Source organism: Metarhizium album (genome assembly GCF_000804445.1).
Source record: "Metarhizium album ARSEF 1941 chromosome Unknown scaffold_11, whole genome shotgun sequence".
NCBI lineage: Eukaryota > Fungi > Ascomycota > Sordariomycetes > Hypocreales > Clavicipitaceae > Metarhizium > Metarhizium album.
Genome location: NW_024467585.1, coordinates 36,137 through 63,707, shown reverse-complemented (window position 1 = coordinate 63,707; position 27,571 = coordinate 36,137). Strand labels below are relative to the sequence as shown.

The following is a 27,571-nucleotide window of genomic DNA, read 5'->3' as shown; positions in this document are numbered from 1 at the left end:
ATGCTCAAGAACTCAGCCGCGGCCATCTGCTCATCCACGTGCTCGGTGCCTTGCAGTCCATGCCCATCACCTGGTGCCTCGACACCACGATTCCGCGCAAGATTCCCGCCGGCACGACGCTTCCAACACCGTTCGCTGCCGAAACACCGGACATCTGAGCCTTCCAGATGCTACGCAACGAGGCCGCCGAAACCCGATGACGCAGATCCACCATCGTGGCCGAGGTCGCCACACCCAACTCCATACGAGATATTCGGCATGCAGCGCGGCGCTCCGTACACAAAGCGGCGGTTCTACCAGCTCGTGAAGCTCTATCACCCCGACACACGCGACGCGGACTCCCTGCCCGCCCCCTCGCAACAGCTCTCACACGCAGCCCGCCTCGAGAGATACCACCTCGTCGTGGCGGCCAACGACCTCCTAAGCGACCCGAGCAAACGCCGCCTGTACGACCACCACGGCATCGGCTGGACCGGCGGCCAGCGTGTTCCGGACCTCCGAGAAGCCGACAGGACATGGCGACACCAGCCGGGGAATGCCTCGCGCAATGCCACCTGGGAGGACTGGGAACAGTGGCGCAACGAGCGCAACGGCAAGCCCAGCGAGCCCGTGTACATGAGCAACGGGACCTTTGCCGCGCTCGTAGTGTGCATGTGCATGATTGGGGCTCTGGCGCAAATGAGCCGCGCCGAAGCCGCCGGCGAGCAGCACGTCGACTTTGCCCAGCAGAAGGACTGGGCCATCGGGCAGAAGATGCGTGAGAGCACCATGGCGTCGGCGGGCAGGACAAAGGACGAGAGGGTCGACACCTTCTTGCGAGACAGGGAGAATGTCTCCTTTGACTTTCGACCGGGGAAATATGACGCCCCTCCTTCGCGGGGAAGTAGAGAAGGATGAATACATCATGTACACGAATAATGCCGACTCGTTCACCTTGGACTTGTGCACCCCCCCCAAAAAAAAAAAAAAACATTTCCAATTCGCAGTGTATGCAGACATTACTTCGTGTCGTGAATCTATATACATGGATATACATCACGAAGAATATTGGTAGATGCACATGGCACATTCTACCAGATGTGCAAAGTCGTAAAGACGTCATCATTTCACGTGAGAAATTAAACGACCATTCTTAGTTTTCCACTCTTTTGATATCTCGGCCAACAGCGACGCCGTCGCCACTGCCATCCGCCAGGTCGGCCTCTTCATCCCTCGTCGGTCGAGACCGCTGCCGCAAGTCGATGTCCGGCGGGGGAGCCGGGACCCGGCGCTCTCCCCCCGTTCCGTAGGCTTCGTCCTCGGCGTCGAGCTCCTCGTCTGCCGACGTCCCGTGCCGCCTGTTGATGACGTTGTCGATTCGTAGACGTGGCGGACCAGAGTTGAGTCGCTGGCCGTTTTTGGGCGGCCCGGCTGGATCATTCGTACGTGTTAGCCGCGCACACATGGCACACGGCACTGTAGAGAGGGACGGAGACAAAGGCACTTACAGAGTGCCAGGTCAAACAGCTTGACAATGACGGGTCCCCAGACCGTCATGGCGATAATCTGTCCGTACGACCACCTATTCGCCTGGAAGCTGTCGGCGCTGATGACCCTGATCAACGAGATCAGATAGAGAACATTGACGACGAGATACACGACTTCGAGGATCCGCCACACCCACTGTTTCGAGTGAACCCAGACCAGATTCAGGCGCCCACTGCTCGGCGCCGTGCCCACTCGGTAGCCCCCTGTCGTCATGTGCCTTGCGAGCCGGTGCGTCCTCAGCGTCCAGCTCAGCTGGTCAAGGAGCAGGAATACAATCGCGACCGTGTCCAGCGCCAAGAACACCATCTTGTACAGCAACGGATGCGGGAAGAAGCTCAGCTTCAGCCCCTCGACGCCCTGCGTGGACGCGCAATAACTCCTCGGGCTGGGGTTCCGCCCACACGCGTCGATCTTGTTCTCCTGCTTGAACAAGTTGAAGGCGTCGTGAAAGTACACCTTTTGCGTGGTCGCCACAATGGCCAGCAGGTATTCGACAAAGAAGCCCAAAAAGGTATGCCAGTTGCGTATGCCTTCGTGGTGCAGGCAAATCTGGATCAGGAACATGGGCAGTATGCCGTTTTGGCTCACGTGGAAAGCGACGGCGGCGTTGACGACGATTTCGCCCCAGAAGGTGCCCTCTTGAGAGTTGACGACGATGGCGAGGATGGAGGCGATTTGGATGGCGAAGACGAACCAGCACTGTGCCTCTTGGAATTCGACCAGCGTGGTGGCTAGGGCGATGCTCGTGCGGGACAGGGCAGACGAGTCTCGCCAGAGGATGGAGTCGATGCGCGTCAGGCGGCGGGTGAGGACGAGGCCGCTGGCGCCGCCGGGCGAGGCTCGCTGCAGTCGTTTCCCGGCCTCCTGCTTTTTGTGGGTGTGGCGCACGTAGAGGGTGAATGCCTTGAGGAAGAGGTAGAGCGTGCCGGAGAAGGCCACCTGGAGGACGTATGATATGAGGACCTATGAGCTGTCAGACGGGGAAGAGGTTCATCCAGAGGCGAGCCAGCGCGGGGAGACGCTTCACTCACCCCAGGCCCAAATATGTCGGGGTTGATCTCCGCCTGGAGATCGGGACAAAAGTCGTCCATGGCCTTGAAGATGACGGTTGCGTTGGTCTCATGGTTCAACTTCTTGATGGAGTCGTCGCACGGCTTGTGAAGACCGTCGGCGCCGCAGGCCTCCTGCGCACACGCCACAAAGGACGACAAGACGGGCCGCCCGTCAAACGACGACAGCGAACTCGAACCCATGATGCCACTGGCATTGCGCTCGGCCTCGTCGGATATGTAGTAGCGGTTGGTCTCTCGCGTCCAATACGAGATGGATGACAGCGCAATGCAATTGTAAAAGGTCTCGAGGGAACTGGAAAACGTGGATTCGTCACTACATGCTCTAGAACAGTCGGGCTTGCCGTCGACCTCGCACCCGTCCGTGAAGAGAACGAGAAGATGCTGCCCCTCGATGCCATTCTTGATGAGCTGCTTGAAGGAGAATTGGTCTTGCTGACCGCTGTTGAGGGCCACCAGATCGTGAAAGGGAAAGAACACGGAGAATCCATCGGCGCTGGGGTGAGTGAAGACTTGAATAGGCACCGGAGGGCCGGTGGCTTCGACGATGGCGTTTGCAGGCTGGGCCGGGGAGACTGAGGAGAGGAGAGAGGAGATGGTCATGGCTAGCTTCCGGCGTCGAGATTGTGCATGTGTCCGTTTCCTTTCCGACCAGAGGTGTCGTTTACTGAGCCCGTCAAGGGCACTGTCGAGTTCCTCCTCCCAAACAAGGCGATATACCAGCTCCGAAGTGAGGTTATCATTCCCACCTGCAGGTCCAGCGTCCAGCCAAACGGCACAATTGGAGAAAACTTGAGAACAAAAAAGTGTGTGAGGCGAAAAATCTCACGAGCTTCCCCCTCTCTCCCACGCCGGTCCAAATATCTACTTAGGTCAGTGGTCAAGCACCAGCAGAGATGGACATGGGGTTCAGCTCACTAAAATCGAGGTAAAGACAACAATTGACGCAACTCAAGGCGGTGGGAGCGCTCCATGATTGGCTATCCAGAGAGGTTTAGAGCGAAGAAGGAGAATGGAACGCCAAGGCTTTTTACAACTGCTGCAGGAAGGTACCTCGGTACCTACCCAAGGTACGCCGAAATGACAAAGATATTCCTATGTTTGGCTGGCATGCCTGCCCAATGCTTTCTTTGCTTTTCAGTCTATACAGCCTGATTCATTGCTGGCCCATTGCCAGCACATCGACCACCGGCAATGGCGCGGAGCCCTTGGGCAGATAATAGACTTCCCGAGCGACCTAGCTACGTGAAGCCGCCACAATGTACGGAGTATGAAGCCATCTGTGCAGGGAACCATGTCAGGCTCTCTTTCAATCTCCGAAAAAAAAGCTCCATTATTGATAACATTCTATAAATCAATCAATTGATCATCAGCCAGGTGCCGGATAATCACTTCTCCGAATATGCCGCCATGACCGGCAACTGAGGATAAATTCTGCCCCGCATCTCGGCTTTTGGTCTGCCCAGGGCCATCAGCCAGCTCCAGCTCCAGCTCCATGTACCGATGAAAGCCGACGACGTCACCGCCACCCATTGAGCTGCACCGCATCTCCAGTTCCTCCATTACGCGTTTCACCCTCTCGTATATTTAAGCAGCCATCACATCTTCCGCACTCATAATGCCTCTGCGCATGCCGCTCATCCCCCCCCGCGCCGCCGCAACATTCACCCGCCGCCTCTACTCCACCGAGACCGAGCCTCTCATCCGCGTCACCAACATCCCGGCCTCCTCCTCGGGCCACATCCGCGTCCTCGAGCTCAACCGCCCCAAGGCCCGAAACGCCATCTCCAAGGCCCTCCTGGCCGCTCTCCGCGCCGAAGTCGACGACGTCCACGCGCAGTATGGCCCCAACGGCGAGGAGACGCGCGTAGCCAGTCCCGCCGTCCCCGCCGACCTAGGACCGACGCGGGCATTGGTCCTGGCGAGCGCCGTCGACGCCTGTTTCTGCGCCGGCGCCGACTTGAAGGAGCGCAAGGGCTTCACGCAGCAAGAGCAAGTCGAGGCCTCCCTGAGCCTGTCCCAGCGCCGGCCGTGCAAGCTAACCGTCGTCGCCCATTGACAGAACGGCCCAGTTCCTCGCCAATCTCCGCGGCACATTCACAGCCCTCTCGAACCTTCAAGTCCCCACCATATCGGCCGTTTCGTCCCTCGCCCTCGGCGGCGGCCTCGAGCTCGCCCTCTCGACACACTTCCGCGTCCTCTCGTCCAATGCAACCGTCGGCCTTCCAGAGACGCGGCTTGGCATCATCCCCGGTGCCGGCGGTACCCACCGCCTCCCAGCCATTATTGGCCTCTCCAGAGCCCGAGACTTGATCCTCACGGGCCGTCGTGTCGCCGCGCCCGAGGCCTACTTTATGGGCATCGCGGACCGTCTGGTCGAGGTGGTGCCCGAGGACGAGCGCGATGCGTCGGACATTTTGCCCGCCGCCCGTAGGACCACCCTGGCCGAGGCGGTCAGACTCGCGCAAGAAATCTGCGAAGGTGGACCGGTCGCCATTCGTGCCGGGCTACAGGCCGTTGCCTGGGCGAGGCAGGACAAGGAGAATGAGATGTACGAGAGAGTAGTGGCGACCGAGGACAGGAACGAGGCATTGAGGGCATTCCAAGAGAAGAGAAAGCCCGTATTCAAAGGGCGATGAAAATCATCAAGGGGCCTGAAAATTTTCGCGTCACGAGAATTGTCATTGAAAACAGCACAACGCATCGGCTATTAACTGAATTCTTCTTGTATCCATATTTCTTCTATCAAACGATTCTTCGACTAAGGCTGCCTTGCATCGTCCGGATGCCATCTACCCCAGACGCCATAATCTAATACATGCCGCATCGCTCCCAAGCCAACGCTACCAAATTGGCCAGCGGAGTAGCCTGACCATGCCTGCCGTAATCAACTATTCGAAATACTAAACGCTCCAAACCTCATAATCCTTTGTGTACAAAAAGGGCCAAACGCGCTTCTTATGCAACGAAACATAGTTTGGGCTTGCCGTGCTCACCCCTGCCTTCTAATTGTCCATTCTTTGCGCATCACCGTTCCCTTTCTCAAGACCACTGCCAGTTTCATCATCTAGGAGTTCGATTCCTTCAATGACAGGCGCCATCTCTTGGGTGACGGCGTCAATGTCCCCATCCGTATCCGTCACCGTCTGTAATGCCGGGTTCTCTTGTGGTTCTGAGGGGGGTGTTGGTGGCTGTCGCTTCGGAACATTTACATAGTCGGCTTTATCCTTATCTCGGACATAGCAAAGAAAATATGGTTCGCCACTCGTACTCAGAGTCTCCAGAACCTCCGCAGTGTTCTTATTCTCCCTTACGTCGGCATCATTGTACCATCTCCAAGTATTCTCCTCAAAGTCGTGAATCCACACCCAATAGTGACCTGACATCAAGTGCCCACGGTGACAGATAACAGCATGCAAACGATACGGTGTTCCTTTCAGACTTTCTTGATGTTCCTTGAGGGTCTGTTCTCGCTGCTGCAGCTCAGCCTCCATCATCTGACGAATGGCAGTATCGGTCGCACGAATATTTTGTCTGGGCTCATGTGGTATCAGTTGTTCAGAGCTCGTCGAGGTTGCTGGGGTGACAACTAGGAAATCCTCATCCACAGGACCATCAAAATCCCAGTTCTCCTCTGGAACAGAGACAATTTCTGGCGTTTCGCTATCGGCCGACTTGGTGTTTGCTTTTCCATCTGCCCCTTCGGTTTCCAGGGCTCCAGCTGAGTACTTCTCCAAATATGACAAATATGTCGGATTGGAGTCAACTTTTGAAATTTGAAACTTCAGGTCGGATATACGATCGGACAAAGCCCAGTCCTCGACCCGCCGGCGGAACACCGGCGAAGCATGTGGAGCATCCATATATCTGTCCAAATACAGCGTCTCTGGAATGACTACGGCGTTGCCATTCTTGCTACCCATGGACTGAGACCGTTGAATAAGGACGTGTAAAACAGGCGGCAGGGTCTTGATGGCTGTGTACCGTGAAAGCTTGCTCTCCTCCAGTATTTGCTGATCGAAGTTGCGGCCCAGGGCGTCATACAAGGAACACGGTCCATCCGGAGCAGGAAAAGCAGTTATAGAACGATCAAAGCTGATCTCTGATTGATACTCTTTTTCGTCGAACTTCTTGGTGTAGTTGATCGTAGTCACGAAAAAGGTTTCCATTATCTTTTCAAGCTGGATGCCAGTTTTCTCGTCGACAGATGTCGGCCGGATCGCAGCCTGTAGGCGATTGATGATGCTACCCATTACTTCTTCAACGTCTTGCTGGTCGGTTCCAGACGATCTTTTCTGATGCTCCAACGCATTCAAGACTTTCTGGTCTACCGTTTCAATCTCAGCATCGGTCATATCAACGTCGTGATAACTCTCCTGCGTATCAATCGTGGCTTCAGTCGCATTTTCTGTCTTTGTGAATTGCGAAGGGCCCTTTGAGCATTGATCCATGAAGTCATCGTTCTTGGATAGGGCATCTGTGACACCATCTGCTTGTCCAGAGCCACGCACAGTTTCTGCCCTCTCACGCAAATGATCGGAACCGGCATCCTCTTGATCGACCAATGTCCTCGAACTAGAATTACTGGCCATTTCGGAGGGCTCAAGGACATTCGCAACACTGGCATTACCCATGTCAACGTCCTCTATGGATTGAATTGGGGGAGCTGGCGATGGTCGAGCAGGTAAAGGTGGCGGCCTTGATCCGACCGGCGGCTCAGATGACTGCTTAAAGTTGTGAAGTAGAGTGTGTGTCGATAATAGCACAGCATTGGCCAGGCGCTGAGAGGGCTTCGTGGCCGCTTGCTTTGAAGCTCTCAGATTTTGAAAGAGTTGAGACAGCTCTTTCGCAACTAATATTTTCGATTAGCTTCCCATTTGGAATTCTAAGTGACTCCATGAACGACAAAAGTGCAACTTACAGGCTTGCGCGACGATAGCCTCGCCACGGTCCATCTGCATCTTGTTGCCGCCTAGAAGTCGGGCCTTGATACTTTCATCATCCAAGGCCAGTTTGACATGGTCATAGTTTAACACGATGTCTCGTACAGGCTTGACTGTGAAGAGGTATTGAAGCAGGCTGTTCAAGTAGCAGGTGTTTCCAATGTTGTGCAGCCCGATCGGCAACGCATAGTTCACTGGCTCATTGTCATCCTTGGCCTTGACCCCATATATACCGTTTTCTTGTCGAAGCTCCATCGCCGCTTGCTTGAGTGCTGGAGAGTAGGTATGATCCGCAATTGCCTCCAAAGCATCTAGGTAGACCTGAGTAGCCTCCTTACATTTACTTGACTCGATCTATAGTTGCAGTTAGCCATACGTTGAAATGGATAGACACTCGATGACAGTCGCCGGTTGGGTTTCCCTCGCCTTTCCTTTTTTTTTTTCACAGGGCCAAAAATCGTTTGGAATGAGCATGAGCCTCTTACCTTCTTCTTGGCAGCTTCATAAGTAGTCTCCCAAGGGGCGTCCACGGGTTTCAGTTCAAGGATCGCCCGACTCGTTTCCAGAGACATCTTCGCATCAGCTTCCATGAGTAGTTGAGCTTGGTACATATCATCATTTGAATTTTGTGCGATCAGCAGCAGCATAGATCGTGCCGTGGTGGCATCTGCCGGATCTCGAGCAAGCTTCTGTCTAAATGCTTGAATCAGGGAGTCTGCGCTATAATTATTCGGAGGTTGCAAACCCAGGAAGTTGAGTGCTTGCGGAACCAGGCCATCGTCATCCTTAGTCGCAGGCCTGTGTGTTTGGTTATCAAATACTGAGGATTGGGTAATAGCATAATCAGACAGCAGTTCGTCGCCGGAATCATTTGCAATGCCCATAATACTGTCTACCAATGCTCTTCTGCAGCTGGGCAGCAAGTCCCATTGGCGTTTGTAAGAATTGACTACCGCTTCTCGAGATTGATTAGGGAGTACTCCGATCAGCCTGTATCGCTCCACATTGACCAATGCATTCGTAGCAGCATTGGGCACTTCGTTGCATCCTAAACCTTCGTGTAGAACTGGCGTGATGATTGTCGGCTTTTCCGCTGCCTGGCCGGCCTTGTGTATCAGGCACTGTACTTCAGCCCGTACATCTTCTAAGTATGATCGATAGGTACCTATTTCAGTCGTTTCCGAAGGACCACCTGCAGGTGGGGGAGGCGAGGGAGTGAAAAAGCCTTCGTCAACACCGTCTCTAAGTTCTACTTTCTCGGTAAATTCCAATTGGCGGAACATGGCAAAGCATCGCGGTCCAAACAAAACAGCAAAACGCTTGTTCCTCTTTGAAATGCTTCTGACGTCCTCCGGGGTGGACTCGAGCAGATTCTTAAGGTACGTATTTAGATTCAGCGTTGCTTGATTGGCCCATTCGTCGGTAGCAGCTTCATAACGGCTAGGTTCCTGTTCCCTGGCTATCCTCAGTTGCTCGCAAATAGCCTCCCGGTCCAACAGAAGGTTCACCCAAGTCTGCGGCATACGGGGTTCGGATATCTCGAGGGTGAGCTGGAATGTACAAGGCGGAGCGGAGCAAACAAAATATTCTCGAGCTAACAGAGGCCAATATTTGGTATTATCCTGGGCAATGTCTGGGTCAGAGCTAGACCCTACCCAAACCAAGTGGTGCCATGGGAATTGATTGTCATGGAGTGGCCACGATGACTGATTTTGATGGCATAGGCCGTCATGGTGAGCTTCATCCCAAGTCATCCTAAACAAAAAGTGAAAATGACAGTCCAGGCATATCGATGACAATACCCGACACGAAGGTGTCGAGTAGCTTTGGTTTCCGTTCATGACCAGTTTGTGAGCATGGTCCCAGGTGTACGTGCTCTCCAGCTTCGCGTGTCGGGCTCGCTCGAACAAATCGCAGACAGTGAAGTTGTTGTTTAGTAGTTCGTAAACCCATCGGCTAGGGTTACAGCCTATGGGGATCATGGTGTTAGTCCCATGCACGATACCGACGACGACAGCTGAGTTGACGTACCAGCAATTTCCCTACCAGGTGCCAGGTTGGATTTCATCGGCGTCATGTTGTGCGGGACAAAGCCAGCCTGCGATGTGCCTGGCAAGGTCGCATAAGGGCTCGCCTGTTGCGCCTGAGAGCTTACATCGTAACGACCAGCCATTTCGAGAACAAATTGGACCAAGCCGCCGGATTGAGAGGTATTGTATATATCTGTCGAGAGCGAGCGTGGCTATTATGATGAGGTCGACCAACGCTTGCCCCACGATGGATGGGAGCTGGAGACCGTTTTGAAGCAAGTGCGGGCAAGCAGCATCAAGGCAATCAAACTAAGCGTAAGATGCTGTTCATGATCCTAAGGTTGGTGCAGGGCAGCCACCTTGTAGTTGAACATCTGTCGGTTAGGCTATGCGGGAGGCGTAAATGCTTGCGTGATCTTGTGGGAGCGATGGTGTGGCGATGTGACGACCAGGCTGACGCAGCTTCTTTCCAAGGTGAAGCATTGTTGAAAGAGCTCTGTTGACAGGGTCAACCGCTGGAACTTGGCCGCTCAGAGATAAAGGTGGGCGTGTAGGGCCTGTTCACGAGCATTTCAGGTGGCCCTCGCGCTGAAGCAAGCACCAGACTCAACACATCAGCGGTTCCTCCTCTGCTGGACGGGTTGGAGCGGCGGATTTCTTACTTAAGTACTTAACCATGTGCTCAACCATCGTGCCCTCTGCGACAACATACTGCAGTGTGTTAGTGTGTACTTGGCGGTACTTGGGCAAATACTAGTGGCACATCATGCTATACCCTGTAACTACCGCCTCTCGTATTCGGGAGAAGAATGCAAACATTTGAAACTGCCAAGCCGCTATTGCGGCTCATTCTCAATTTCACCACCATCAATGAGGGTTTCAACATTTGAAGATCCCATGATAGGCTTACAGTGAAGTGCATCACTTCACACAGCACAGATCTCAAGGGCTCTGCGCGCTATTTCCTCGGTATACCAGCAAGACTACCAACCCACAAGAAAATGCCCGGCAGCCTTCAAGATCCGAGTGTCGCCCTCCATCGACACGTCTCAGACCAAATACTCACAAACGGATTGCCCAACATGGCCTTCAATATATCATCGCCCACCTAGATTTCTCAGCTATCTAGTGTATATTCTTTTACCCAGTGACGAGTTGACAGGGCCGTGATAAATCCCTCCGCGTCTGCGCCGTCCTCGCGGCCGACGGCGACCTTTCGATCTGCAATTTTAAATCCGATATATTACCGGTGATCACTCACTATGACGAGTTAAGAAAACATGGTGTTGACCATCGAATCACAACGCCTCCGCGTCGACGTTGGGAACACTAGTACTGATTGATATCGATGGTGTCATTTCCAAAATCTTTTTCGACGTCACCCACAAGGGCACGTTGGCATGGCACAAAACGGCGACGATTCACCATCCCCGCAATACCATCGTCAGATTCATAACCATCATGTTTGATGATGCTGTTATGCGGCTCAGGGATATCACCAGCGGCACTTTCGACGGGACCAATCTCGGAACTGTCGCGATAGAGAGAGATGCATCACGACTTACACGTGCAGCCGCCGTACGACCATGTGCACCTTTTTCAAAACACAATTCTTCCATGAACAAATTGGCCAGAGAATTTGAGAACTCTTTTTGGACTCTGAAGATAATCGGGACTTACAGGACAGTTTATCTGTCTGCTCGCAAGCACAGCGGACCTGGCGCCGTCGAGTGGGATAACGCATCTATTCACACGATGGAACAAAACGCAATTGTGCTCTTTCCCGGACATTCTCAAGAAGCTGCGTTCGACATGCCCTGCCTCCACACACAGGACGATGGCACAAATATCAGAAGAAGTGGCAGCTCACCTCCTCATCCAAGTTTTCCCAAGTGAACCAACAAATACTACGAAAGGTGCCGCGTTTCTGCAACCTGGCCAACAATCTAGAGCTGTCACTGTGCGAATTTCGGCGAGACAGCTTCTGACGTGGGTTCGCTCCAGTCGAAATGGTTTTCGACTCAGGAGGCGGTATTTAATGAACTCCCCTGTTATTCGGATGAACCAGATGTCGGAAGCTTTGGTATGTTTGGATGCTCTGTTGCTGAAAAAAAAAAAAAAAGAGAAGAAGGAAAAAAAACTCATCTTGCGCCTGAGCCTGATAGTCCTGGCCTTGGGCTGGTCACAGACGCTGTTGTCCTCAGCAGAAACATACTGAAAGCTACGGATTTCGCACTTCTTTCCAATCCTGCGCTCGACATTGGCTACGTTGAGCTTGCTCAAGGATCTCAAGGGCGAGAGCCCAGCACATGCTCTGATGAAATGCTTTTTGTCTTCCAATCTACATTGACAGGCATCATTCTCTCCTCTGTTGGCATCGTCGACAGGACAGCCTTCCTCTTCAGGTATCCTACATCAAATCCTGGGATACAAGGAAAATCTCCTGACTTGGATTGCAGTACAGCAGGTGATTTGACTTTGCAAATCAGCAAAACTCGTGGCGTTGCAAGGCTAGATGAAGAGAAGCAACTCCCGACGAAATGGATAAAAACAAGCGGCAACGTGACCATACTAACGTAAAAGAGATGCGAGATGGTTTTGCAGAAGGTTTGAAATTTTCACAAGCCACAGGTTGAGAATCATTTTAGAATATTCCTGAGGCATACGTGAGGGGGACTTCTACATCCTGGCTACTGGAAGAGAAGGTTCGCCCTACTAACTCAGGGTGATGCTAAGGAGTCTGCTTCATGGCTTGGCCATCTTACGAGTCATCAACCCTCTTGAGTTAACCGACGAGAACTAAGTAGGATGTGGTGGTGTTGACAGCCCAGCGGATCGAAAACCTAGCCCACGAAGGAGGACTCGAGGCCCAAAACGGATTTTTCAAGATTTGGAACTGTTTGGCAGCATATATTACTGCCATTGCAGTTCGGGACGGCAGTAGACAACAAATCATGGTTCCAAGTACAAGTGGTAATATGCAAATTTGATGAAGTAAGTAGAAAGCAGGATTGTTGACGCCGAGAGAAATACTGCGAGGATTTGCTCACGAGAAAAACTTGATCGACAGAACGAAAGTACGGGGTGACCGTGCTATCCCCGGCGGTCAAGTCACACGGCTCTGCTTTAGAGGACACTCGGAAGATTCTCCCCGGGAACGAACACACCGCTGCCCCAGGCCCCAAGAATGCGGAACGACGCCAAACAAGCGCAGCTTCAGCAAGATATTCAGCCGGCTCTCCTGACCTTACTAGGTTGATTGGGGCCTAGAAAGTAGGAGCTGGCGTAATGGGATAATCCAGGCATGCCTTGTTTGTGGTGGTTCTAGACTTGATCGGGCTGTAAGTGAGGCGCGAAGACTGTTGTGGTTGGTCCCGGGGGCCTCGTTCTTGCCACTTCGCTAACATAGTGTCCTAGGTGTGGAGATTCATACAGACAAAAAGAGAATACGAGGGAAGAGAGTAGTTTGGGCATCTGAGGAGACACCAGGAGAAGCGGGCAGAATCGTGGCTCGCAGCCCCATGGGCGTATTATATGTTGAGTTCGCCCGCGCATGGCGCTTGCGGGAGGATCCACTATCAAACTCATACTATAATCGACGACGCCAAATCGAGTACAGTATGTAGGACAAGATTATGGCCGAGTTGATATGACAGTACCATGGACAAACGACACGCGATGGTTGTCAGGCTGCAGACCTCTGGAATACGGACTCGTGGACAATTTGCAAGAAGAAAATGGGAAATGACTTCTAATACAACGAATCAACAACTAAAGCTTCTACGAGAAAACCTTGAGAAGTGACAGGCTTTCCACAAAAGCAGGTCTCGACGAACATGTATGGCGCTACTAGGCGGAACTTGGCTTCACACTTGCGCATGCTGACCGCGTTGCAGCACAGGCTTCCGCAAAAGGGGGACGACCAGAAGCAAGAGTCTTTTCATCCTTGTCTTCTCCCCGCATGACATGATTCTTCGTTGACGGACCACGTGCGCAACCTGCAACTCGCATCGTGTGTGGTCTGGTCCATCACGTCTCCTTCGCCGCCTCATCCACGCCTGTCCACCGCTGTGACTCTAAATGCGAAGGAAGCTGGACTGCTCGAAGGTCCTTTAGCAGAAAAGCTGCGTACAAGCCTGCTTCTGCCTTACATAAGGTGCCCCCGGTGCAAATGGTGCTTCGTTAGGCGGCTGGTGGCGCTCTCTAAGCTCGCTTGCGCGTCTGACTTGACGTGAAGCCGAAGCATCGTGCTTGCGCGCAAAAGCGGACTTGCACGTATTGGTCGGGTTTGAAGATTTTTTTCCCTATATATTCTACCGCCGACATCTTGTTGTTCCTCTCCCAGCCTTTTCTCTTCACTCACAAATTCTCACACAAATCCTCACACAAATCCTCTCAAAGAAATCCTCTCAAGCACATGCTCTCAAGCGCATGCTCTCAAGCACATCCTCTCAAACAACTCCTCACATACATCTGACCTTTTCGGCTCCAATAGCTGCGAGTTGTCATTCTACTCTCTGAAACCACCCTTTACATACATCGATCCCTTGATCCTGAGTAGTACTCTGAACACTCATTCATTTCCTAAAGCCTGTGGCATCTGTCCTCCACCTCTCACAGCCGCCACTTGGCATTCTACACTTTGCGTCACTCTCTGACAGCCTTAAACTATTCGCCTTGAATAGTCTATCTACTCTCTGTCTGTCCAAATAGAGCGTAGAGTGGCATATATCTTCCACCTCTAACAGCTGCCACTCGTCAACTTACTCTTCAAGACATTCTTTGCAGACGTTCATCTGCTTAATGTAAGTACTTTGCATGCTCTCGACCAGTATGTGCTGTGGTTGCTGTCCTCTGACCTTTACAGCCATTAATTGTTAATCTACTCTTCAAAAGAAAATTGAAGACGTTTTATCTATTCACTTCACTGTGGCCTCAGTCGTCTAACCACGGCTGTCACTTATCAAACTACAGTTATTATTTGAACACTTTCTGTTCACCTTGATTACTTTCTGCACTCGCTATCAGAATAATCCTGTGGCTTGTGTCCAACTTTCACAGCTACCACTTGCCACTCTGTCCTTGGCGACTATCTTTGGCAAACAGTCATCCACTGAACCTCAAGAGTTCACACTCTACAACTAGTTGCACCCGGTGGCACCGGCATCTAGCCTTGGGCATTCCTACTTACCAGTATCACCTATCTGCCTTTGCAACAATGCCTCGCCGCTTAATCACGCCTTACCGCTCAATCACGCCTCGCCGCTCAATCACTCGCCGCTCAAAAGCGCCTCTCTCGGCCAGGAATCCGCGAGGTCAACGAAGTTTGCCGTTGGCGAAGGCCCCAGCGGCCAACACACCTTCAACGACCGTCCCAGAGGTCCCAATGATTGTCCAAAACTCACGTCTCTTGAAGACACCAAACGAGATACAGCACATGATTGCCGATTGGCTTTCCGAAAAAGACCTTTTCCACCTTGCACAATGCTCAACAAACTTGGCTGACATCGCGATCCCCAAGCTCTATGCTGCGGACGCACGCCATGGAAACTCGAAGGCAATCTTATGGGCAGCGAAGACGTGTGCGGCAAGAGATCCCGCGCTCGCCCTCAAGATCTTGCAAAAGTCGTTCCAGAAAGGGGGCGACGTGAACGCCGTTCACCAGGAGAGCAGCGGGCTTCATGCGACAGCCTTGCACTACGCCGCGGCTTACTCCAGGGTGGAATTTGTCGAAACCCTCCTGAGCCTGGGAGCGCACGTCGATTGTTGGAGCTCCGGCGCCGAGCTGGCCAAGGACCTCGGCATCCCGGCTCTGGACGAGTCCCTGAACGGGAACTTCGCGTGGCTGCCAAACTACGACGAGGCATGGAAGTGGTCTCCTCTCGTCGTGCCGCTGCTCACAAACGACACGGAGACGGCCAAGCTGCTCGTGGGCGCGGAAGCGCCCGCCACGGTCGTGCGTCCAGCAGAAAGGGAGTCGTTCCTCGACACCATGGGAGTCGTCACGGTCTACCACATGCTTGCTTTCGCCGATCCGGCCCGGGTTGCCGACTGGCTGCCCATCTTGGACAAGGACGTCTACAGGCGCGCCATCAATGTCCGCATGCACAGCAGCAGCTCGCCGCTGCATGTGGCCATTCGGAGGGGAAACGCGCCCATGTTCGACATGTTGATGGACAACGGCGCCGACCCCAACTCCCCGGGCGTCTGGTCAGGCAACGCCCTGGTCACTGCCGTCAAGGCCGCCTTCATGATCGGCTCCATCGCCGCTCGAAGGAAAACCATCATGTCGTGGACGTCGCGGCTGATGCGGGCCGGAGCCGTCATCAACCCGCCCGACTTTTCTCTGGAATCGCCGCTCGGCTGTGCGCTGGAACAACTCGCATCGACGAGCGGCATCGTCGAGTCCAGCGTGAGCCGGGTGGTCGAGATCCTCGTCAAGGCCGGCGCAAACGTCAACCTCAGATCACGCGATGGCGCCACGATCCTGCAGCAGTTCTGCAGCGCCATCTTCTGCCTGAGGCCACCGAGGTACCCGGTGCTGGAGAACATACTGCGCTTCCTGATTGACCATGGGGGAGACCTCAACAGCGAGCCGGCACCGGGAAGAGAAAGCATCATGTTCACCTCGATCCGCCAAACCGTTCGGTCCAAGAAGGTTGCGCCCGTCCACGCGATCCTGCGGGACGCCGGGGCGGCACTCCTCCCGCGAGAAATGTTCCCCGTCTTCTGCTGCTGGGTTCAGCTGCCCTGGTTCCGGAAGAATCGCGTCTTCGACATAACCAAAGGCCTGCAACACATCACGCAGGCCCAGATAAACTTCTGCTGGCTCTGGGCCGTCGAACGAAGCAATGTCCAGGCTCTCCGGGCTTTACAAAACCAGCGGCTGATGCCAACAAACGTCGGCCAACTGGCCCACGTGAGCATCAGGACCGGCGCCCTCCGTGTGTGGCCCAGGCTTCTTAATATGGGCCTCGGCGATGTCAACTGCCTTGGAGAAGCCCACGGGAGCTTCCTCCATACTCTGGCGCGCCGAGTCCTCCGCCAGGCGTCGTTCCCCGACGCCCCGTCGACCGGCAGACGAATCGACGCAAAAAAGGCCGTCGAAATGGCGCAAACGTGCATTCGACTGGGCACTTCCACCTTGACTCGGGACGACAACGGGATGCTGGCTTTTGACTTGCTGGAGGACAGCCACGACAAACTACGACTTGCTCTCCTTAAAGGCTACGTTGATGAGACGAGGGACCTAATCTGAGAGCGAGCAGCACTAGAGGGGGAGCTTGGGGAGTCTGGCATCTTGGAGGCTTGGGGGTTGACAAGTTTGGAAGCCAAGGAGGAACAAGCAAGGCTTTGGAAGTAACGCGCTGGAGAGTCATGGAGGCATGGAGGCATAGAGTTGGAGTTTTGAAGTTTGTTCTGGGAAGTTGAGAAAGTGGACCCTTGAGTGGAGGTTTGGAGTTTTGCAGATTGGGAAGTTGAGAAATTGGACCTTTGAGAATTTGGAGCCATGGGCATTTGCGAATTGGACTGGGCTTTGTATTTGATACTATCGACAGCGCGAGATCGAAAGGGGAGGCGGAAAGGGGAGGGGAACTTGGAATATTTAAAATAAAAAAAAAACCAGCAATCAAGGAGCCACAAGGAATAATGTGATGTGGCGTTGATGGGAGAGAGGCCTTGTAGAGAGGGCGGAACACGTTGTTGTTCACTCGAGCACATTTGGAATTCAACAAGCCCCTTGGCTCTTCACAACTTGTGTCTCTGAGAAGCCGTGGCTGGTTTGGACTCCGAGACGTGAGGCTCATCGGCCGTCAACATCTGGCCGCAATTGGTCATGGAAAAAACCCTTCTTTCCCTGGGAGGCAAACGAATATACGAAGCCATCACGCGCTACGTTGTAGCATATCGCAACACTGCACTGTATACTCGACACGATATCAGTAAGTCGGCAGTACACCAGACAAGCAAGCCGAGACGGCGCTCGTAAACAGACTCGTGTCACATCAGGGCGTGCTGTCAAGTCTCGGAACGTCAACAACCCCCGGATGGCGGAAATGGGACAACAAGTCGTCGGAGCAAAGGGCACTCCAGGCAGCTATCCGGCCAACAGACGGCTCGATTGTGACCGATGCTGGAGTTTGATGGCAAAAGCACCTGGTTGTAAAGTCTACCGGGCATTTGCTCCAACCGCAGGTCTGAAACCAACACACCGTCGCCATTCCCAGTCCAACTGGGTGGTTGTTGCCCTTCATCCTGGCCTCGTCATCGGGTCGGGACTCGGCGACAACGGGCGCCTGGCCCTCTTGTCTCATCCCAAAGACCGGCGGGCGGTGCAAGTTCTTTTGCAATAGATGGATTCATGGAGCACAGCGACTGGATGCCCTTTGCGCTTCATCTATGCTGCAGGCCTGACCTTGGCTCTGGCCGTCACGTGATGCGACGGACAACATGTCAGGTCGTCTCTTCCGCATAGACGGAGAATGGGCTTCCCAGAACCCCATGCGAAACGAAACCTTGGGGCATTCAGCCACTCCATTGGGCTGACCACTCAACTCTCATGTGCAGGAAAGCAAGGATCATTCATTGGTGACATTCCCGTGCAGTTCGGCCAATGTGACCACACTTCTGGTTTCTCCACCATCCCGTTCCCTCATCGGGGAGGTTGCGAAATATGCTTCGATGCCACCCGCGGGAAAGGGATCTGCACTACGGGACCTGGGCAGCGATCTGGTCGCCGGGGGTTGGCATGGACGACGGACGTGTAGACGTGTACCTATTCGCTCTTGTTACTGGCTCCCGGACCCCCCGGGGGGGCCGACAAACGCATCGGCATCAGCGACTTCGGTCACGCTGCCCAAGTGATGGTGGACCGCGGACCTCGTGGGCAAAAGTATGAATCCTTGGAGGCATCTGTTCGTGTCCAATCGTTTGCATTTGCCGCGCCGTGCCCCTCGGGTCGCCAATCTGGGTGTTGGCGCCCATCTCGACGCCGCGCTAGTCTAGCCAGAGGATGTAAGTTGCCCTCTCACTCTGTGCGTGCCCGGAAGCCGGACCATGAGATTACAAGCCAACGATGGGGTCAGCCTGGGAAGCGAGGACGTGAGCTCGGGCGAAGTTGGCAAAAGACGGTTTGATCCAGCTCGGCCGGTCTTTGTTCCAGCAGGCAGCGAGTATAAACTGTCGTGGGTTCGCATCCTCCGCCTTTCTTCTTTCCTCCCGCCTTCCCGCCATGCCGCATCCCAAGCAAGCCAAGCTTGGTCTCGTCGTCTCCCAAAATGAAGCTGTCCTCGGCCTTTCTCGTCGTGTCCGCCGCTGCGGTCGTCCTTGGTGTGCCCGTGCCTGTTCCTGTAAGCTCTGCCCAGCCCCCCGTGCCATGCTGTGGGACAGAAAGAATGACGCTTTTCCGTGGCCCCGTCTAGCCGGGTATCCCAAGTGCGTCGACAGCCAGGACTCTTCTTGCTGGCCTCAAGGTTGCCACGCCCCTGAGCGGCGATGGCTTCTCTCGCACCCTGTTCCCTACCTGGGAGACTATTCAGGGGACCTGCAATGCTCGGTAGGTCAAGCTTGTTTTTCTCGCTCCCCCGTCTTCACGTCGGATACGGCGAGCTGAAACAGCCATCTAGCGAGTTTGTGCTCAAGCGAGACGGGACAGACGTCCAGACCAGCAGCGCGTGCGTGGCCGAGTCCGGCAACTGGACATCTCCGTATGACGGCGTGTCCTTCACCGCCGCGTCGGATCTCGATATCGACCACATGGTTCCACTGAAGAATGCCTGGATTGTAAGACGATAAACATGACTCCACTGAAGAGCAACAAAGAAACACGTCTCGTGTCTAACCCACGTCTCCCAGTCTGGCGCCTCGCAGTGGACCGCGGACAAGCGCAAAGCCCTCGCCAACGACGTCACCCGTCCTCAGCTCTGGGCCGTCTCAGCCCACGCCAACCGTGCCAAGGGCGACAGCAGCCCAGACGAATGGAAGCCTCCTCTGCAGACGTTCTGGTGCACCTACGCCGAGAGCTGGGTGCAGGTCAAGAGCTACTATGATCTGAGTGTCACCGATGCCGAGAAGGGCGCTCTGTCCGGCATGCTGGATGCCTGCTAGGTGCGACGCCGCATCATGGCCGCAGGACGTGGTTTGGAAGAAGAGAAAAAAAGGGCGAGAGGAAGGGAACGGCAAGGGAAGAGACGTGAGGGACTGTTCCACGCCGTGGCCCCTGGTTCTGACTTGTCTGTTTGCGCCCTTGGTCGGCCACCGATCAAATGTTACAAAGTATGTGAACAGAAAGAAAGGGCGGAGCCACAAGTGCCCGGTGCCACCACGGCCGTTGCAAATGTCAAATGTTTGCCCGTTTCAAAGACGACGACCCTGGGAATCGCTGCGCAACCCGGATCCCGGAATCCTTGGCGAGCTGCCAGCCTCTCGCTCGAGTGATTGGACGGCTCGTCTGGGCGCGGCCGGATCAAGGTCGACGCGGTGAGAGACGGCGGTACAAAACGGCCGCGTCTCGTCAACTCAACTCACCGACGAATCCCGATTTCCTCTGTTCCCCCATGCGGGAGACACATCCACCGACGTACAACCACATCATGGTCCTACCACGGGACCGCCGACGACCGCCACCCGTGGCAAGGATCAACAAGTCGAGGGGCAGACAAGATGTCGACGTTCACGGCCGGCGTACGGAGTAGACGAGGCCGCACCCGCCGCGGGTGAAGATGCAACAGCCTCGCTCGCAACAGGTTAAATTCAGCAAAAGCACGTCGTCCTTCCTCGCTCCCACGACTCTCCTCTCACTCTCCAAGCCCGACGAGCTCGACGCGACGAGCTCGACAAGAACAGCCCGCCCCTTCCGTCGACGCTCAGCTCCCAACCCCTCAAGATGCTTCGCCCACGCTGGTGGCCGCTATGTCTGGCCGCCCTGGCCGCCGCCAGCCTCAAGGACCTCGCCAGCTGCGACCCTCTCCGGAAAGATATGCGTAATGCTCCCGCAATGCACACCAAGACCCTCCTCCTCCCCTTTCCGCCCTCCCGAGCCGCGAGAACACACCGAGGCTGACTTTGCGACCAGACTGCCCTCCCGACGCCGCGTTTGCCGGCAAGGCCTCGTTCGACTTCACCGCCTCGGACTGGGACAAGGTCCTCGACTTCTGGGGCGTGGATGAGGCGACCGCCAGCGACCGGAAGAGGCTCGACTTCGACACGGCCGGCGACGGGCTCGCCATGGGCATGTGGAAGCCCGGCGACGCCCCGACCCTCGTCAGCAGCAAGTACCTCCTCTTCGGCAAGGTCAGCGTCACCCTGCGAGCCGCCGAGGGCCGCGGCCTCGTCACGGCCATGGTGCTGAAGTCGGATTCGGGCGACGAAATCGACTGGGTAAGCAGGGCCCCTTCCGCTCGCGAAGGAAAGGCTAACTCGGAGAGGGGAGGAACTTCTCGGGGCGTACGACAACCAAGCGCAGACAAACTACTTCTACGACGGGCAGGCCCTGTTCAACACGTACAACGACACGTACGACCTCGCCACGTCCAGCTTCGGCGCCTTCCACAAGTTCTCGCTCGAGTGGACCGACCAGTTCCTCAGCTTCTCCGTCAACGACACCATCCGCAAGGTGTGGTACGTCGGCGAGATCCCGGCGGCCAAGTGGCCCCAGACGCCCATGCAGGTCAAGCTGGGCGTGTGGTCCGTCGGCAACGACAGCGACGCCGGAGAAATCGAATGGGCCGGCGGGCTGCCCGACTGGGCGTCGGCGCCGCACAGGGCCTACTTCCGGAGCGTCGAGATGGAGGACTACACGGGCTTCTGCAACCGGACGGACGGGCCCGTCGAGTACCAGTACGACGAGAGGACCGTGGGATGGCAGAAGATCAGGATAGCAGGCTGCGAGAGCCGCCCGGGGCCCGAGCTGCCCTCGCCCAGTCCCGTCCGCACGGCCGACGCCACGGCCACCGAGACCAGCCAGTCCGACGAGACGACGAGCACGGCGGGCGACGACGACAATGGCGGCACGGGCCTGTCGACGGGCCTGTCCTCGACTCTGGCTGCTGTCGTGTGCCTGGCGTGGTTTCTGCTTGTTTGAGACAGGGTCGTGGACACTGGATAGACTCGTGGGGTTTGGTCGACGTGTCAGTGTACAGACTGGGCAGCACTCCGCATTCATTCATTTATTGATGCCCCGAAAGGGCGTCATCTCTTCATTTCGCAAAACGTTGCTTCGTTTCGTTTCGTGGCCCAGCAACGCCTCTTTGACGCTCATGACGTGACGCAAAATCATCCGACTTGTAATTCGGTCGCACTCGTTTGACTTGGTGCGGGTATAGTGCTCCTCGCTTGATGAAGTAGGTCGACCACCGAGACACCCGACGTCCCCGTCCTCGCCCCTTTCGTCCCGGGTCCGTTGCTCTGACACAATCACCGTCAAAAGACTAGGCACTGGGCGGGGGGGGGGCGAGAAGAGCTGCGTATTACAGTAGATACAGCCACTGGGGCCGACAAATATTCTGTACAGTAAAAAAAGTACTGTCTAGACTTGATTCCAACAACACCCCCAAGACATTACATTACGTTCTTTGGACTCGTAAAGCACAACCGCTCCTGGCGCTTCGCCATCAGCACCACTTTCTGTCCTCCGTCATGCTAGAAAACGCTGCACTGATGCACGTGCTTCATCTGCCTGAAAAGTCCATGGCGCACGCGAGCACGCGTCATGTTGAAGAGGGCGAGTATCATCGTGGTAGCGCAAACGAGGGACGGGTGGAAAGGGGCTGGATCCCTCGGCAAGGTTTCAAAGTTCCTTCAGGGCCGCAAGGTCTCGTCCCCTTCTTCATCCCCGCTCACGTCCACATCGCCATGACTCGGGTCGACCCGAGCAGCCTTGTGAGCCAAGTCTCGTTCGGCCTGGATTTCCTGTTTCCTCGCCTCCGCTTGTTGTAGGCAGTCCACGTACGTTCTGAACTTGACGATTTCTCGCAGCAAGTAAGCACTCTTGCGCTCCCAATTGGCCATGGCCTTGCCTGCGTTGTGCCCTCTCGGTGTAAAGGCCAATAACATGGGGCTTCGAAGCTGGTTGTGAGACTGCAGTTCCTGTTCGATGCTCTTGACATAAGCCGTGAGCGTTTCGAGCTGGTCCGTCTCGGTAGCATTGCTGGGACGCATGCTCTGCGTTGGAGGAGTCCACTCGGCGATGTGAATGCGATCCCCAGGGAGTTTGCCGCGTCCGCTGTTGGTAGCAGGCCCAGCTGCCTGGTCAAAACTCGGTGAACGGAGACTGCCGCTGGCAGCACTCGACTTGCGACCATGCGTAGCGCTGCTGCCGGGACGGGAACTTCGCCCTCCGCTGTCGCCCGCTGTCGCAGACTCGTTGATCGCCTTCACCAGAGAATTATTGACGATGGCGCCGCTCCATCCATACTCGACATTGCTTATTCCACCGACCAGGGGATGGGTGCTGAGACGTGCGCTCCAGTAGTTCACCGTGGTGACAAACTCTCTGATGATTTCCGGCGTGCCAACGTGGAACAGATGGACGGCCCCCGTCGGTAGACTCAGGGCCCAGACGTGCGGCCGTGATCGAGAGTAGCCGGGTGGTGGCAGAGCCGAAGCCAGCGTCAAGCGCAGGTTGAATGTGCCAAGGTTCACGGCATTGTCTTGCCAATTGCCCCCTCCAACGGGCCCGTTGAGCTTTCCCCCATGCCGAGACCGAGTCTTTTGGCGCGTGGATTTGCTCGCAAGGAACGAGAACAGGCTGATCTGTCCCTTCTGCACCACAGCAAAGACCTCGGTCCAATTACGATCCTTGGCTCGTTTCCCATAGCCATCCAAGTGGTGCTTGTGCATCACCCTCCCTTCCTTCACCCATGGCGGACCGGCAAGCTCTAGCGATTCGTCTTCTAGAAACTGGGCGGCAGATATGTCAGCGCTCACTATGGAAGGGACTGTTTCTTGGCCGTTGGCATCTACGTCACGAATGATGGCCTGGCTGAGAGCGTTGGCGAAGCCTATTGATTTCTGATAGTCCCCTCGTGGCATGGACGAGGCAAAGGAGTCTTGCGACACGGATCCCTGTGTCCGTCCCAGAGAGTGCTTGCTCCATGTTGCAGAAGACATTGCCGGGCTCCACATGGAATTGCCATCGTCAAAGCTGGTGCGGCTTGAGGAAAACCCGTTACGGCCCAGACCTGGCCGTGATCGGCTCTTTGATGTCCAGCGGGAGGCTGTGTTGCTCCGGCTGCCATCAACGACTCGTCCACGAGTGGACAACGTTTCCGAAGGCGCCTTGCTCAGAACGCTTGGGCTCCTCTTCAACATTCCAATGACCGATAGGTTGTTCTGGGGCGGTGCAGCATGAAGATGTTTTTCCTGTTCCGCGCCGAATAGAGGCAGCCGGTGGTCACGTATAGAAGCATAAATCGACTTCAGAACAATCTCAACTTGCTCCTCCCAGCCTCTCCTTGGTCCGGTGTAAGGGGATTTGACCAGCGGGCCACAGTCATCAACGTCGTTGCAGTTGGTCTCAGTACGGGGTGGCGGACGAAATGAGTGCCTACTCGTTCGACACGAGTCCGCTGTTGGTCGTGCCGGTTCTGGGGACAACATTGGGTTCTTTTCGGGGAGAATTGTCGGCCGAACAAAAGCCTCGGGAGCCGACTCAGCGACAGCTTGTGTAATTGTAGTCATGGTGTTCTTGATAAATTGGCTGCGAGTCATTTTCGATTCAATGTCTGCAAGGTGGAGATCAGTGTTCAGTAACATGATTGAGTAGCAAATCGTGTGAATAACATCTAGGGAGTGGTCAGTAACCTTGGACAAAAGATAGTCAGTATTTTCTCGGTATCATCCACCGTACCTGTCGCTTTGAAGCCGTGCTTGGGGTTGCAACTACACCAGCGCTTCGAAAATGCAACCAAGATGCGGTCTACCTGCTGCGTCTCAGCGCGCAGGACCAATCGTCCACATATTTGGCGCAAGGAGGCAAGGATGCTCAGACCACAAAAGTCGTACAACTCCAAATATGCCCGGAGAGTGCGCTGCCGAACAGGTCCTTGTTCGCCCATCCATGCAGCAGCCTTATCCTTTTGAATAAAGTCTTCGCCTCCGTCAAATATTCTTTGCGCCTTTTGGCGGTCATCTTCAGTCGGCTCACCAGTGACGAACTCAGGTTCGTCAAAAGGCTTGCAGGACTTCATGGATTCCAGGGTGGCCAACAGCGTGGGCTCGGATTCGTCCGCCTCTTCGACAAGGACACTTGGCGGCGCGCTGGGAGCAGTCCTGTAACCAGCTTCGGTGGACCCTGACGCAACGCTGATAGATCTGACACAATCCGCTGGCAGGTTGAGGCTAGTCTGCGTTGGAAGCTTGCTTCCATTATCAGTGTCCAGTATAGGCTTCTTCTTCCTGGCGCGAACCGTGGCGTCTCCATCTTCGTTGTCCCTCGGTCTTGTTGCTGTTGGAGGTGACTTGTCGCTCCTTTTCTGATGCTGGCGACGGTCGTTCTCATTGTCGCTGCCCGCCTCAAGATCCAGGAAAGAATTGCTTGTCTGGAGAGGCTTGAAAGGTTGTTTCGATGTGGACCGAGAGGGTGTGCTGTCAACTTGTTCGCTGTCGGGGTCGGGTTTGACTTTCCGTATGCGGGCATTCGGACTCGGCTCATAACCTGGAGAGAAATCTCTCTTGTAATCCTCGTCTCTTGTCTCGGCGATGTCGTCGGACTTGGAGCTACGTGTATTGGTAATATCAGACAATGGATCTGAAACCGCCACTCCCGTCAGGCCAAGTCCAGTGAAACCTTCCAGGAGATATGGATTCATGACTTGGCGTAAGCTACTTGTTGGGCTGCACATACTCTGTCCAGATGGCTCATCTTTGGCTGCTCGCAAAGTCGATGTTTCCAAAACTGGCACGGGCGGTATACGCCCGACGCTAGGCAAAGGCGGGGCGGCGTCGGCTACCGACTTCTTGCGGCGGCGAAAGAAGGAAGATTTCTTGTGCAACGTGGGGTGGTGATGTGGATGCGACGATGTTGCATCTCTAGAAGGGGGGGCGGAGGTTGAGGCGGTAGGGGCTGCGGGTTGTTGGTGTTGTTGCTGGTGCGGCGCGCGGTCAGGGGAAGCCGGCAAGCGAGAGGAGCTTGTTTGAGGTCCGGAGATGTTACTGTTCGACGGGGCAGTCGACCTTGATGAGCCGAACACACGTCGAAAAAATCCAGGTCGCTCTTTCGGTAGAGAGGTCACGTTGGCCACCGCATCAGTGTCCTCGGATTTGCCATAGCCCACGCTTGGAGCAGGCGCAGATCTCAACTCTTCGGCAGGCATCGACGACAGTGCCTGTGCAGCACCTCGGTGCCCAGCCCCTCGCCTACTTTTGCCAGATGAGCTTTTCAGGGACCGACTCGTGCTACGCTTGCGTTCCAGTGTGTGAGGTTCGACCGGCTCCGGTGGCGGCGGTGGAATATGACGGGTAGGCATCGGACGACGAGGGCCGCTGGGGACCGTTGGGTTCGGGGCGGCACGGTATTCGTCGTAGGCGAAGGTGCCGGAGAAGTCAACGAGGAAAGGAGACGACGACGAGGGCTGTCGGATGTGCGATGGCGACTGAGGTCCGTAGTCGAAACTAGCAGACCGCCCGGTTCTCTGTGCTAATCGCTGGTTTACCGTGGCATGGGGATATCCCATATCCAGGCTCGCACTACTGCTGCTCTTGCTGCTTTGTCTACGGCCGCGGGTATGGCTGCTCCGAGGGGGCGTGCCAGGCTGTGGTTTGTAGGCAGCCTCTCTCATGCTGTTTAGGCGGGGGACTTGACCCAGGAAGTTATTGGAGCTGCTGTTGCTGCGTCGTCGTCTCGAGGGAGGATCGTTGGCGGGATGTTTTGCCGAGTCGTCAACGACAGCGCTGTCGACGTCAGAGCTCAAGGACGAGCGGCGCCAATGACGATTATAAAGGGTATCGTGTCGTCGTCCCTGTGAGCTGGTGTTCGAATCGTCAGACCAGGGTCTCGGAGAGTATTCGTCGTCATAGGCGCCGGTGGCGGTGTTGACTGCTCTGCTGCCCCCAAAGGGCTTGTCTGCGGCGGACGGGCCAAAGGACATCTGGTCCAGGGACAGGAGCATGTTCACGACGAGAGAATCGCGAGTGATGTCTCGCGACGACAGGGAGAGATCGTGGGAGTCCCGTGGGGGGGTGCGAGCCGTGGCATTATCAGTCATACTGGCGTCGACGGTGGCGGTGGGTTTGTCTAAAGGGGAATGATTAGCGAGACAATGGCTCCGGGACGATGCAGACGCCAAGGCCAGCAGCAATGCAGACGCAGGCGTAGGCGTAGGCGTAGGCGTAGATGCGGAGGGAGCCGCGGGAGCAGGCGCCGACAGAGAAGCCGACGTAGGAGCGGATGCAGCCACAGCAGGCTGGCTGTCGCTGGAGACGATGCGAGAGGGAGTCGACGACGGAGACGCGAGAGCTCCCTTTGCGTGCGGTGCTGGGTGCCGGCCGTGACGGGAGTTGGAGTGGTCCTTGGTGGCCCCTGGCGCTGGAGCAGCTCGAGTCTGCCGCCCGAGCTCAGGAGCAGCGGCACCGAGACTGGACGCTCGGGGTGGCACCGGCACCGGCATAGGCGCAGGCGCAGGCGCAGGCACAGGAACGGGGGCTCCGACGGGTGGTGGGTGGCCAGGCGCAGGCGAGTCGACCACGGGCGCGGGCGTGGGCGTGGGCGAGGGCGTGGGCGCTTCCAGCACCGTCGACAGGGTCCTCGGCTCGCCAGTCGAAGACAGGGCGCGCTCGACTGCGGCTGCTGACGATGAAGCGCGAGCAAGGGACGCGCTGTGGCTGAGATAAGTTGTTGTCTGGGAGAGATGCAAAGGCAAAGTCGAGAGCAGCATTGTGGGGAACCAGCTCAAGTGAGCACATCAACTGATGCAGCCAAGAGACACTGACACTGGCGCGAGAAGAGACTGGAGGCGAACTGGAAGCGGGGGGAGGGGAGGGGCGGGCCAAGGCCCCGCGGTCA

General features: G+C 55.6%; 8 protein-coding genes across 8 annotated transcripts; 5 read left to right on the top strand and 3 right to left on the bottom strand.

Annotated features, from left to right (window-relative positions):
• Positions 1–897, top strand: MAM_04752 (Heat shock protein DnaJ; the record flags this gene model as incomplete). The annotated part of the gene is made up of 1 exon (XM_040823550.1): positions 1–897. The coding sequence occupies one exon, from the start codon at positions 1–3 to the stop codon at positions 895–897; it is 897 nt and encodes a 298-aa protein (XP_040678221.1).
• A 235-nt stretch (positions 898–1,132) lies between these two features.
• On the bottom strand, positions 1,133–3,200 carry MAM_04751 (uncharacterized protein; the record flags this gene model as incomplete). Its single annotated transcript, XM_040823549.1, has 3 exons — positions 1,133–1,410; positions 1,488–2,490; positions 2,559–3,200. 3 exons carry the CDS (start codon positions 3,198–3,200, stop codon positions 1,133–1,135), a joined length of 1,923 nt encoding a protein of 640 aa, XP_040678220.1.
• A 1,015-nt stretch (positions 3,201–4,215) lies between these two features.
• On the top strand, positions 4,216–5,236 carry MAM_04750 (Crotonase, core; the record flags this gene model as incomplete). Its single annotated transcript, XM_040823548.1, has 2 exons — positions 4,216–4,613; positions 4,660–5,236. 2 exons carry the CDS (start codon positions 4,216–4,218, stop codon positions 5,234–5,236), a joined length of 975 nt encoding a protein of 324 aa, XP_040678219.1.
• Positions 5,237–5,602: 366 nt separating this feature from the next.
• Positions 5,603–9,713, bottom strand: MAM_04749 (ubiquitin carboxyl-terminal hydrolase; the record flags this gene model as incomplete). Its single annotated transcript, XM_040823547.1, has 5 exons — positions 5,603–7,449; positions 7,519–7,894; positions 8,026–9,090; positions 9,343–9,509; positions 9,572–9,713. 5 exons carry the CDS (start codon positions 9,711–9,713, stop codon positions 5,603–5,605), a joined length of 3,597 nt encoding a protein of 1,198 aa, XP_040678218.1.
• A 5,075-nt stretch (positions 9,714–14,788) lies between these two features.
• Positions 14,789–16,828, top strand: MAM_04748 (ankyrin repeat-containing protein; the record flags this gene model as incomplete). Its single annotated transcript, XM_040823546.1, has 1 exon — positions 14,789–16,828. One exon carries the CDS (start codon positions 14,789–14,791, stop codon positions 16,826–16,828), a length of 2,040 nt encoding a protein of 679 aa, XP_040678217.1.
• Positions 16,829–18,848: 2,020 nt separating this feature from the next.
• Positions 18,849–19,677, top strand: MAM_04747 (uncharacterized protein; the record flags this gene model as incomplete). The annotated part of the gene is made up of 4 exons (XM_040823545.1): positions 18,849–18,920; positions 18,993–19,126; positions 19,197–19,353; positions 19,426–19,677. The coding sequence occupies 4 exons, from the start codon at positions 18,849–18,851 to the stop codon at positions 19,675–19,677; spliced, it is 615 nt and encodes a 204-aa protein (XP_040678216.1).
• A 778-nt stretch (positions 19,678–20,455) lies between these two features.
• MAM_04746 (cell wall glucanosyltransferase Mwg1) lies at positions 20,456–21,652 on the top strand (the record flags this gene model as incomplete). The annotated part of the gene is made up of 3 exons (XM_040823544.1): positions 20,456–20,552; positions 20,645–20,949; positions 21,035–21,652. The coding sequence occupies 3 exons, from the start codon at positions 20,456–20,458 to the stop codon at positions 21,650–21,652; spliced, it is 1,020 nt and encodes a 339-aa protein (XP_040678215.1).
• Positions 21,653–22,368: 716 nt separating this feature from the next.
• Positions 22,369–27,443, bottom strand: MAM_04745 (Sec7 domain-containing protein; the record flags this gene model as incomplete). Its single annotated transcript, XM_040823543.1, has 2 exons — positions 22,369–24,353; positions 24,419–27,443. The coding sequence occupies 2 exons, from the start codon at positions 27,441–27,443 to the stop codon at positions 22,369–22,371; spliced, it is 5,010 nt and encodes a 1,669-aa protein (XP_040678214.1).
• Positions 27,444–27,571: the final 128 nt, after the last annotated feature.